This window comes from Cricetulus griseus, chromosome 7 (assembly GCF_003668045.3).
Source record: "Cricetulus griseus strain 17A/GY chromosome 7, alternate assembly CriGri-PICRH-1.0, whole genome shotgun sequence".
Lineage (NCBI taxonomy): Eukaryota > Metazoa > Chordata > Mammalia > Rodentia > Cricetidae > Cricetulus > Cricetulus griseus.
In genome coordinates, this window is record NC_048600.1 from 88,767,112 (window position 1) to 88,779,659 (window position 12,548).

General features: G+C 41.7%; 1 protein-coding gene across 2 annotated transcripts in view; it reads right to left on the reverse strand.

Moving 5' to 3' along the window:
* Rpa1 (replication protein A1) overlaps nt 1–12,548 on the reverse strand; it is a 57,709-nt gene that overhangs the window by 19,356 nt on the left and 25,805 nt on the right. For both annotated transcript variants that reach the window (XM_027426755.2, XM_027426754.2), the window contains exons 6-8: nt 4,123–4,230; nt 1,367–1,499; nt 67–169 (exon numbers count right to left, since the gene is read on the reverse strand). In XM_027426755.2, the coding sequence (XP_027282556.1) occupies nt 67–169; nt 1,367–1,499; nt 4,123–4,230 (344 nt within the window). The remainder of the gene's footprint in view (nt 1–66; nt 170–1,366; nt 1,500–4,122; nt 4,231–12,548) is intronic.

The window sequence follows — 12,548 nt, forward strand, 5'->3', positions numbered from 1 at the left end:
TGCATGGACCTCAGAGCTGAGCCCAAGTCTTGGAGGCCAACACCTTCCCATGTGGCAAATACTCACACTTTCATCTACAAGTTCTATAGAGAAAAGTTTCCCTTCCCCTCGGGAATTGCTCCAGGTACGGATCTGACTTTTGTTGGTGACACGGGCACAAATAGTCCACCTAGAAAGCAAACAGACAACGTTAGCATGTGTAGCCTTTCTTACTGGGAGTAAAGATAAGCAGAAACCATTTTCCTGTGGCCTTTCTTCTCTCATGCAGAGTTTATCTGTCAATGCTAGCTGTATTTTAATCCAGCTAATTAAAACCCCAAGAAGACATACAGGTTTGACAGTTTACAGAATAAGCAAACAGTAAAATATATCAGGTAGTTTAACACTAACTCATTCTGTCAAATAAGTAAATTTATAAAAGCTCTTCCTTCCTTAAAAAACATCACCAAGGCAACAATATCCCTTTAATGAAAGGTTCCAAGGGAAAAAAATGCAGTTATACTAGCAATTATATTTCGCCACTATTTTCAATTGCAGGAACCGACATAATCACTATCAAATGTCTGCTTCATTTCTAATGCATGCCAAATATAAACACAGGCCTATAAAGCATGGCACTCATGGGCCACCAAAAGAAAGCACTCCTAGAGAGAGACTACTAAAAAAGGAGTCGCCAAACTCGAAACCCTAGTGCCCATCTTGAAAACAGAATTTGAACACACTGATTTCCTTACTTAGAATTTTACAGGAGAAATTATCTCCCATATTTTACCAAGTATTGCAGAATAAATAAGAACCTACCTTAAAGAATTCTGGAGGGAATAAAAAAAGCCGCTAATGTTCAATGCTTTAATTAACTTTTAATGGAAAAAGTAGTATCAAAGAAATCCATGTTTGGGGCAAATTAATGTGGCTAAAACAAATAGGACAGATTATCTTAGCCAAATTAAATCATAGAAACAAGTTTTGGACTAAAAGTCATCTATTTATTTGTGATAAAATGTGAATTAGCACAAATGTGTACACACACACACACACACACACACACACACACACACACACACACATAAATATATAATTCCTAAGCCTATCAAATGATTCTTAATCTATAAATAACTTAAACTTCAAATTTTACAAAAATGACAAACCCTCCATAGGCTATGGCAGACCGCTATTTTTAGCCTTTTTTTTTTTAAATAAAAGTGTTAAAGGTTGTCACAATTTGTATACTTTAGCTCAAAAAAATAAAAAAGACATCCTATGTGGCAGTGACCCAGAAGTTTACACAGAAGTCCATAAGAGCACAAGGTTAACTTCCTAGACCATTTGGTAATGGGTCCCACCCTTGCCCTATGTGACGACTCACTTGGACTGGTAAGGGGTTAGGCTGGCAATGGGTACCACTTTGGACTGTGTCCCTCCTGAAGGCTGCAGCAGGCCAGTTCCAGCAGGTTTTCCAAATGGCTTTGAGGCACCATAAGCCTTAGCCACAGTAGAACCTGTATAAACACATAAAAAAAGGGGCAATCATTTCATTTTTATTTCTTGACGTGTAGTGTGTTTGTGTGTGAGTGCACAGGTGCACATGCTATGGCATGAATGTGGAGGTCAGATGATAATTTCAAAAAATCTAACTTTGTTGTTTCTCCACTGCATGTGCCAAGTGAGCAGCCCACAGGCTTCCAGGGATTGCTTGTCTCCACCTCTGATCTCCCAAGGGCACTGTCAATAGAGATGCTCTCAATACTACATTTGGCTTTTATGTGGGCACTCAGGATTTGAACTCAGGTCTTCATCGTTGTGAAGCAAGTGCTTTCATTCACTAAGTCATTTCCCCTGTCAGACAACCATTATTTTAGTTGCTTAAAATTAATTCTCATTATGGCCATGCCACAGGAAAGGACAGAAGTTAAGGAGCCAGGAAAGGACATCTATCACCAATGTGTCATCTCAACACTGCCACAGGGTAGGAAAGTCTAGAATGAAATCTATAGAGCAGTGCTCAGTTGGGAACAGAGACTAAGAGCCAATTTTTGGGTAGCCTAGTACTGTGACCTCCTCGCTTCTCTTTGCCAAGCTCCACAGCTGTCCTTCATGCAGCAGGAGAACAATCAAGGTCTGTTGACCAATGAGATCCTTTCTATCTATGAACACTATTTTTTTTTTAAGATTTTATTTATTATGTATACAACATTCTGCTTCCATGTATATCTGCACACCAGAAGAGGGCACCAGATCTCATAACGGATGGTTGTGAGCCACCACATGGTTACTGGGAATTGAACTCAGGACCTCTGGAAGAGCAGCCGGTGCTCTTAACCTCTGAGCCATCTCTCCAGCCCCTCTATGAACACTATAGAGATCTTCCTGCCTCTATGAGTTCAAGACCAGCCTGGTCTACAAGAGCTAGTTCCAGGACACCCTCCAAAGCTACAGAGAGAAACCCTGTCTTTTTTTTTTTTTTTTTTTTTTTCCCACAGAGATCCGCCTGCCTCTGCCTCCCGAGTGCTGGGATTAAAGGCGTGTGGCACCAACGCCCGGCTTGAGAAACAATGTCTTGAAAAACAAAACCAAACAGAATGTATTCTACTATCTCCTTCAGCCATTTACTGTGTCAGAGAGGAGAATAAATGTAACTTATGGAGATGGGTAGATGAGAGTTAGCCTATTACACGGATGGATTAAAAACAATGTGGACTGATGGGGAAACTTTATGTGCTGAAAGTCTCATGGAAACTTAATGACATCTGAACTCTACTTTCCTTAGGAACTTGCATTAAAAAAAGGGGGGAGAGGGGAGACTGGAGAGATGGCTCAATAGATCCAAGTGCTTGTCACCAACCCTGGAGACCTAAGTTCAATCCCCAGGACACACAACTGACTCCAGCAAGTTGTCTTCTGGTCTCCACCTAAACACTGGCACTCGCAGGCACAATAAACAAACAACCAAATAAATCTTATATATAATTAAAATATAAAGAGTTGAGAAGGGAGAAGGCAGTATGATGTGGTAATAAAAACCAGTAATAACAAATCTCTAAAAAGGAAGTTTAGCCATCATCTATAGATCGGTTTCCAAGGGTGGCATCCCAGGTGAAGAGGTCCCTAAAAAGAAAGGCCAGGAAGTACACCAAATGACCGCAACAAGATCTGCTATGGTAAAAGTTAAAAGAAGAGAGAGGGCTGGAGAGATGGCTCAGAGGTTAAGAGCACTGACTGTTCTTCTAGAGGTCCTGGGTTTAATTCCCAGCAACCACAGGGTGGCTCACAACCACCTTGAATGAGATCTGGTGCCATGCAGGCACAAGACTGTATATATAATAAATAAATAAAATTACAAAAAAAAGGGGGGGGGAAGAAGAGAGAAAAAATAGAAGCCATTGCCAACAGGAACAATTTTGTCTCAAGGGAAATGATAAAACCCTATGAAAGCCTCAAATGAGAAACTTGGAGAGACAAGCCAAATTTAACAAATGGATGGTAGGTCCTAAAAAGGTAAGAATTTAGCTGGAATTATTCTTTGCAATCTACCATGAATGGAAATGGAATTTTCTTTTCCTTTCCTTTCCTTTCCTTTCCTTTCCCTTCCTTTTCTCCCTCCCTTCTTTCCTTTCTCCTGTAACTCAGGCTGGCCTTGACTTGCTATGTAGTGGAGAATGACCTTGAGCTTCTGATCCCCCCTGCTTCTACTGCCAAGTGCTGGCCTAGGCTACTGTGCCTAAACCATGAAGAGAATTTTGAAAACTGTTCAGTTTCAGAGTAAATTATTATTATTATTATTTTGGTTTTCTGAGACAGGGTTTCTTTGTGTAGCTTTGGAGCCTATCCTGGCACTCGCTCTGGAGACCAGGCTGGCCTCGATCTCACTCTGCCTCCCGAGTGCTTGGATTAAAGGTGTGCGCCACCAATACCCAGCTATTATTATTATTATTTTTGGTGGTTCAAGACAGGGTTCTCTTTGTAACCTTGGCTGGCCTCAAACTCACAAAGATCCACCTGCCTCTGCCTCTGATTGCTGGAATTAAAAGTGTGTGCCACCACTACCTGGCTCAAAGTAAATTTTTAAAAATTCTTTTGATCTTGATCCATCACTCCTGATGATACTCTTGAGTAACAACTTACCCATTCCCAAGCTCCCACTCTGCAGCTGGGGCTTGCTGACTGGTGGTGTGGCTGCTGAGGTTGGGGAAGGGACTGCTTGTTGCTGTTGCTGTTGCTGCTGCCCATGTCCTGGAAATCAAAAGAAAGGCCGTTTCAGTGCAAACCCAGTCAAGAGATTTCAATGTAAGTGCTCTAAGAAGCCCCACTCTGTTAGCTCTTAGGGGGTCAGAATGCACATCTGGTGCCCAGCCGCACACCAGACATTTGCAACGGGCTTGCTTTTTTGTCTGTGTATAGTAAAGGTTGTTTACATTTACCTTTTAACTGTTTAGAACTGACAGCTTTCAGTTTTAATGAGGTTCTCCCTAAAGCCTTGCCCATTTCTCCAGCAAGAACCTGAAGTAAAGTCACCGGGCTGAATCTGGGATACCACCACTATTTCCATAGCAACAAATTGATGTCATCAACAGGACTGGGTATTCATGGCAGGATCCATCAGAAGAGAAAGCTGGGTGGTAAGGAAGCCTAAAAGCAGCTCAATTGTCCCTCAAGTGCTTCAGCTTCAAAGAAAAAGGAGACGCTCAGAAAGGATTCTACCCTTTCCCCCAGACAAAGCAACCTTATTTTGCAACTGACAGCTGGTGGAAAATATGAGTTGAAAGAGTTGCAGGTACCGTGAAGTGCTAGTGAACTGTCACAGCAGGGAGAGATGAGAACAGAGTTCAGAGGCAGTCGTGTCAAGGCAACGGGGAGATAAAAAGGAGGGGAAATGAACATGTCTCTCAAGCAGAAAATAAGAAACATCATGCCGTGAGAGTATGTATTTGCCCTTCACCCTTTATACAAATGTTTATGAAGTTGAAGAACACTAAAATTGTAAATTCCATACCCCTATGTTTTAAAATTTATGGAGTTGGAATTCATTTCTGTGATTGGCACTGAAGGCCAAAGTCAGTCTCATTTGGGCCACTCACCCAGAGCACCTGCCTGTCTGCAGCTTATGAGGGCAGCTAAAAGATACACCCAGAATGCCCTGAAATATTTAAGATGGTGAGCACAGGTGGGAATCTCTCCCTACACCGTGTCTATGCCTTCTCCAACTGGTGCTGGGCTTCCCAAGGTCCAAACTCACCAGGCATGTTACACACCCATTTAGTTCATTTTTGTCAAAATTAGTCTTAAGTGGCACAGGGAAATGAGATGTAATTGTGCCATTAGAGACAAATATGTTTAGCATAAAGTTTAAAAGATTAAATAGAACTGATTATGTTTTCTTTCTTCCTATGGAGAGAAAACTTGAGATACCTTATTTACATAGGAAAAGGGCACAGGCTAACTGACAGTGAAACTTTGAGCTTACAGTTTAGTCTTTCCATTATCCTAGGATTTATAGCCATAAGATATCGAGCTTGGGAAAACCATGTGTGTGACAATCCATCTTGTGAGAAACACTTAGAAATTTTTTTTTTTTGGAGACAGGTTTTTTTCTATGTAGTCCTGGAACTTGCTCTTTAGTCCAGCAAGCCTGCCTCCACCCCCAGAGTGCTGTGTTTAGAGGTTTTCGCCCCTACCACCTAATCCAGTTGTAACGTCATAAATGAACCCTTTTAAAATCAGCAGGGAGAAGAGACGTTGCTCAGTAAACAACATTGAAGGAAATTGGTTAGAAAAAAGTGTATGTTTACCTGTACCATAAGACATATTTTTAAAAGTGACCGCCTATCCTCCAGCTAAATTCTCTCCTTTAAAAATATTTACTTGTGTGTGCACCTCATGGCTGTGCTTGCACCTGTGTGGAGGTCAGAGGACATCTTGAGGGAGTCAGTTCTCTCCTTCCACTATGTGAGTCCTAGGGATGGAACAAAGGCCATCAGACTTGGGGACATTTCACTGGCCACTCCTTTTCTACAGTCTCTACGATAGATAAAGTAGGCAATCCCATTTTCAGAGCCATGTCTGCTGCTGTCTACATCTGACTGAGCTGGACCGTCACTGGACACACATTCATTTCCATAAAAAGATAGATGAGGACCGAGGACTGAGGGGACAGCTCGGTTGGTAGAGCGGGTATAAAGATTAGTTTAATCCCTGGATAGGGGTGTTGGAGAGTAAAGATAGACTAGGGAGGCAGAGACAGGCAGATTCCCAGAGCTCACTAGTCAGCTACTCCAACTGATGAACCAGGTTCAGTGAGAAGGCTATCTCAGAAAATAGGATGGGGAGCGACCAAGAAAACACCCGACATGGATCTTTGGCTTCCCCACACATGCATGTACACAGATGTATATGCTAAGATAATTGCAGCTCAGAAGGACTGTAGAACACTCTAAGTCAGAGACAGAAGGTAAAATAGAGTAACCAGAGACAGGAGTGCTGGGTACACCTGCAGCTCCTCTTGGGGAAGATTAAGATCACTGTGCTGTGCATGTAAAAATGGTCAGCTGCAGTGGCACCCGCATGTAACCACAGATACTCAGGCAAGACAATCATTTTAAGCTGGAGTTCTAGGCCAGCACACGTAACAATGATTAGACCCCCCCCCCCACATCTCAAAGTTAAACAGTGTTTATTTTACTATAATTAAAAAAAATAGACAACACATATACCTATTCTAACATGTACATTTTTATATGAATTTCATATTACAACTTTTAGCTGACCATAATACAATGATAGTCTTAGATTCAATGAAGTATGCTATATAACTAACAGATCTCCAACTGATAATTACTTGAGGTTGAGATACTCAGTTGGTAGAGTACCTGCCTAGCATGCACTAGGTGGTGCATCGCCTGTAATCCAGCACTCAGCGGGCAGAGGTAGGTGGACCCGAAATTCAAAGTGCTCCTCCTCAGTTACACAATGAGGCCAGTCTGGGAAACATGAGACAATAGTAACAAACAACAACTACTACTACTGCTACTGTTTTTCTGAGTGTTTACTCTGGACCAGGGGCAAGGATTAAGTCCACCATTGCAGTAACTGTCAGTAGTATGATGGGAGACAGTACTACATCCTTTAACATGGCAGAGGAGAGAGAAGCTAGTATTACTTAGCTCTGTCTAACTTCATGTACTTCACCATCATGTGGCTAATTTGTAAACAACTAATCTGGCAACAATAACTCTAATTATATAGATCATAAGATGTGGTAATTAGGAAAAGTTACTAATCCACTTAATAGAGTAACCTTTATCTCTTGCAAATCTGGTACAAGAGTCAGCCCTGAACCAAATGATGGCACACATTCCAGAGCATTCTAAATAGCAACAATTGCGCTTCTATTAAGGCACTGCAATGCAGCGGCTGCCCACAAGACCTCAAATAAATCAGTCCATAGCTAAGGAAGAAATCTCTCTAAAAGCCAAAATGATTCTGCAAAGCAGTAATGTATACTTCATTTATAATAACTTCTTTTGTGCCATCTGCAAATCAAGCCATTCCAGTAGGCTAGATCAACATAGTAATTCTTCAGCTCTCTAGCTCTGGCTGGCTACACACTGGCTCTGAGCCAGAAGGGAAGCAGGAGCTGAGAGCAGACTCCTGCTCCTTGGGTGACCGGCATTAATGCCTATCATTTTTACTATCTATTATGGCAAGTGAGCTGTGGGCAGAGGAAAATTCACAAACAAACCTACCAACTTCCCAAGCAAGTACTTTCTTAACAAATACAAAGAATAAACAGAGCCCCTCCCCATGGTGTCATAGCACTTGGGAGGCAGAGGCAGACAGATCTCTGTGAGTTTGAGGCCAGCCTAGTCTATATAGTTAGTTCCAGGACAACCAGAGCTACAATAGTGAGACTCTGTTTTAACTCCCAAACCACTGAAAACAAACACAAAAGAATAAATAGAAGTATCAATACAATATTCATAAGCTCCTGTTGTCACAGAAAAGGGATACAACCAGACTGAATATAATTCCAATATGTATGATCAACTAAGTATTGTATAAGTCTGGGCAAGTTGTTATCACCAATAGTGAAGACACAAAAGATCTGCACACAGACACACAGTGACAAAAAATGCAGTTGCAAATATGACAAACTTAAAGCCATCCGTTCCTACAGTATAAGCAGCATGAACTGTGTTTGCTGTTTTATTTCTCACACTTTGAATCATCTGTCTGCACAATATGGCAGCAGTAGTAAAATATATATATTGCACTTCAATGCATTCTGGAATTCTCACTGGTCTGGTCACCCACTATGTAAGAGGTTCTGGATTAGGTTCCAGAGGACATAAATCTGGCTTTAGTTCTTCTCCTACTCAGAAGCTGTTGCACACTGTACTGCAATGGTCTCTCCAACCAAGACATTTCCATGGTGGCTCAACTAACAATGACATTCAATAGCAAATAATCTACAACAGCAAAGACAGGGAATGACCAATGAAACTGGAGAGAGACAAAGGGATTTTCCCCATAGCTCTATGGTTCTGACCATAAATCATCTTCTGGTCCTTCATTCTATCTTTATTGCAAACATTTGTCCCTGAAATACATCATCTGAGGCAACCATTTAGTTAAATAAATCAGAATGATGGATAACCAGTAGGATCTTCCCCAGTCCTAGACTGTTTTTTGAGATAGCCTTGCGTAGCCCAGGCTATCCTGGAACTCATTATGAAGATAAGGATGACCTTAAACTGATTTCCTGACTTCTACCCCTGGGTGTCAGGATTACAGGGACAAGCCACCAAGCCCATTGATTCATTTTTATGTTTGTTTGGTTTTGGATGTTGTTCTGAGATGGGCCCAGACTGGCTTCAGCTTACAGCAATTTTGTCTCAGCCTCCAGTGTGCTGAGGTACAGGTGACAGCCAGAATGACAAGCCTCTAAAGTCCTAATTTATTAACAGTAATAGTAGTAATAGCCGGGTGTTGGTGGCGCACGCCTTTAATCCCAGAACTCGGGAGACGGAGGCAGGAGAATCTCTGTGAGTTCGAGGCCAGCCTGGTCTTCAGAGAGAGTTCCAAAGCTACACAGAGAAACCCTATCTTGAAAAACCAAAAACCAAAACCAAACAAACAAAAAAAGTAGTAATAGCTCTTTAAAATGATACATTTTTATTTGTTCATTATGTGTAAGTGTGTGTGTCTGCATATGGGTATGTGCACATTAATGCAGGTTCTCACAGAGGCCAGAGGCTTCAGGTTCCCTGGAGCTGGAGTTAAGACTGTTGTGAGTCACCCACTGTGGGTGCTGGGAATTGAAGTCCGGTCCTCTGGAAGAGCAGCAAGTGTTCCTAATTGCTGAGCCCTCTCTCCAGACCAGTACTAAAAATTTTATTTACATGATAGGTGCAATAGCTTGTGCTGTAATCCCAAGACTGAGGAGGCTGAGACAAGAGGATTAGTTCAAGTCTGAGGTCAGTCAGGTTTACATAGCAAGTGTCAGGCCAGTCAGAGGTCTACAGTGAGACAAGGTCTGAAAAACAAACAAACAAGGTCAGAGAGACAGCTACTGGTTAAGAGCACTGGTTGCATTGCCAGAGGACCCGGTTTTGATTCCAAACACCCACATGGCAGCTTACAACTGTTTCTAACTCCAGTTCCAGGGGCATCTAATGCCCTCTTCTGGCCTCCATAGGCACCAAGCATACAAACAGGCAAAACATCCATGTACATTGTCTTAGGGTTTTCATTGCTGTGAAGAGACACCATGACCAAGGCAACTCTGATAAAGAAAACATCTAACTGAGGTGGCTCAAGTATATTTTCACAGGTTCAGTCCATTATCATGATGGGGAACATGGTGGCATGCAGGCAACAGGATGTCAACTGAAACACTCAGTGGTATCCTGAGCATAGGAAACCTCAAAGCCCAACCCCAGTGACACACTTCCTCCAACAAGGCCACATCTCCTAATAGTGCCACTTCTTATAAGATTATGGGGGCCAATTATATTCAAACTACCACTGTCCACTCCCTGGTCCTTATAAGCTTTTAATAATATCATAATGGAAAAATGCATTTAATCCCATTTCAAAAGTCCCCATAGTCTATAACAGACTCAACAATGTTTAAGAGTCCAAAGTCTCTTCTGAGATTCATGCAATCTCGTAACTGTAATTACTAGTAAAAATCAAAATCAAAAAGCAGATCACATACTTCTAACATGTAATGGCACAGGATATATATTACCATATATATATGAAGCATCATAGCTTATATAGCATATACAGGAAGCATCATAGCAAGGAAATACTGGACCAAAGCAAGACTGAAAACCAGCTGGGCAAACTCTCCATGTCTGATGTCAAATGCTCTTCAGATCTCCAACTCCTTTCAGCTCTGTTGACTGCAATTGGAATTGGGACAATTCCACTCCCTGTTAGCAGCTCTCCTTAGCAGGTAGCCAACAACTCCAGCATCTATAACATGTTGATTTCTCCAAGGCAATCCAGGCTTCAACTTCACAGCTTCACTCAATGGCCTCTAGACCTCCATTCAGGGATACCTCGGACACATGCCTGGCCTCAGCAGCTTTCTTTAGGTGTGGAAGCAAATTCCATAGCCCATTTCTTCCATCCTTAACTCTAAAACCAGAACCACGCAGCTGAAGCTGCCAAGTTCTGCTGCTTACTGGGACTGGAACATGGCCCCTTCATTCAATGACATCTTCACCAGCTCTCTGTCCTTCACTGCCTAAACTTGGCTGTCCTGAAACTTGCTCGGTAGACTAGACTGGCCTCGAACTCAAGTGATCTGCCAGCCTCTGCCTACCCAGTAATGGGATTAAAGGTATGCCCCCCCACACACATACACATATCCAGCTCTAAACTTTGCTTTAGTTTCTTTTCACAGATTGGAAACTTAGCTGGGAGGGACCTTGCCCTGAGGTCACCACTCCCTTTATTCTATTTCTTAGTCCATTTATCTCCCTGAACACAGAATTTAGTTCTATTCTACTTCCTAGTGCTTTTTCTCCTCAAAGTTTACTTTTTGTAATTTACCCTGGTCAGCTTTCTCCTTTTCATTATAACTCTTCATTGGAGTAACCACTAATATCCACATGACACATGCTATACTAGGCTGGTTTGAGATTTCTTCTGCCAACAAAATTAATCCAAAACTCTACTTTAGCCTCAGGCAGACTCTTTGGACAAGGGCAAAGGGAGCCACTTCCTTCACCAAAATATCACAAGAACATCTCTAGGCAACATACTAAAAATTGTCTCCTCTAAAACCTCTTAAGTGAGCCCACAACAGTTCAAATAATGCCTAGCATCTCTGTCATCCATGCTCCTACTAGTATGGTCCATTATTAAGCAGTGCTTAAAGCATTCTACTGCTCTGATAACCAAATTCCTCCAAACAAACACACGGTCCAGACTACCACAGCAATACCCTCGTACCATTCTGCCTTAGTTATTGTTTTTATTGCTGTGAAGAGACACCATGACCATGGCAACTCTTGTAAAGAAAATATCTAATTGGGGTGGCTTGCTTACAGTTTCAGAGGCTCAGTTCACTATCATCATAATGGGGAGCACGGTGGTATGCAGGCAGATGTGATGCTGGAGCTGACTGCAAAATCTTGCAGACAACAGGAAGTCAACTGAAATATTTAGAGGTATCCTGAGCATAGGAAACCTTAAAGCCTGCCCCCTCAGTGACACACTTCCTCCAACAAAGCCACATCTTCAAATAGTACCGCTCCCTATGAGATTATGGGGACCAATTACATTCAAACTACCATACACATTAAAAAATAAATAAATAAAACATTAATAAATAAATAACACAAGTTAAAAAAATATCATACAGCAAAACATCATAAGCATGTCAAAAGAATCTACAACTTGGATTCAGGTAGTTGCACTTAGATATTTAGGGATGGGTGTGTGGGTGCAATAACAAAGAAAAACAGGCTATGAATTTGAGAGGGAATGATGGGAGAGACATGGGAGGGGATGGAGAAAGGGAATCGAAAAACCACACACACACACCCCTACAACTCATATCTGAACCAAAGGACAGCTCTCCCTACTTTTAAAAGAACTCTTAGAAATTGAGAAGAAAAAGACAAACACACAAGAAAAAAGGCCAACCACAAAAAACATCCAGCTCAGAAGTCAAAAAACAAAAGCAAAGGGGCTCTTAAACCTTTAAAAAGATTGACCTCACTCATAATACAAATTAAAATTTGTACCACACTGCTCTTCACCTACCAAATTCTTTTTTCTTTTTGGTTTTATCCATGTGGTATATAAGAGGAGCATTTGTATTTGGTTAATTGTCAAGTAGCTCCTGAAGGATAAAGAAAGCCTAAAACGTGTTATTTATAAAGGACAGCAGTGGTTGCAAGATGCAGCAGGCAGGAGTATGACTCTCAATACACAATCCTGTAGTTTTGATTTAAAGTCATGCAGCTCTACTCAAAAATTAAAACAAACATTAACACTCGAGAGACGGCTCAGCACAGCACCCATATGGAGGCTCA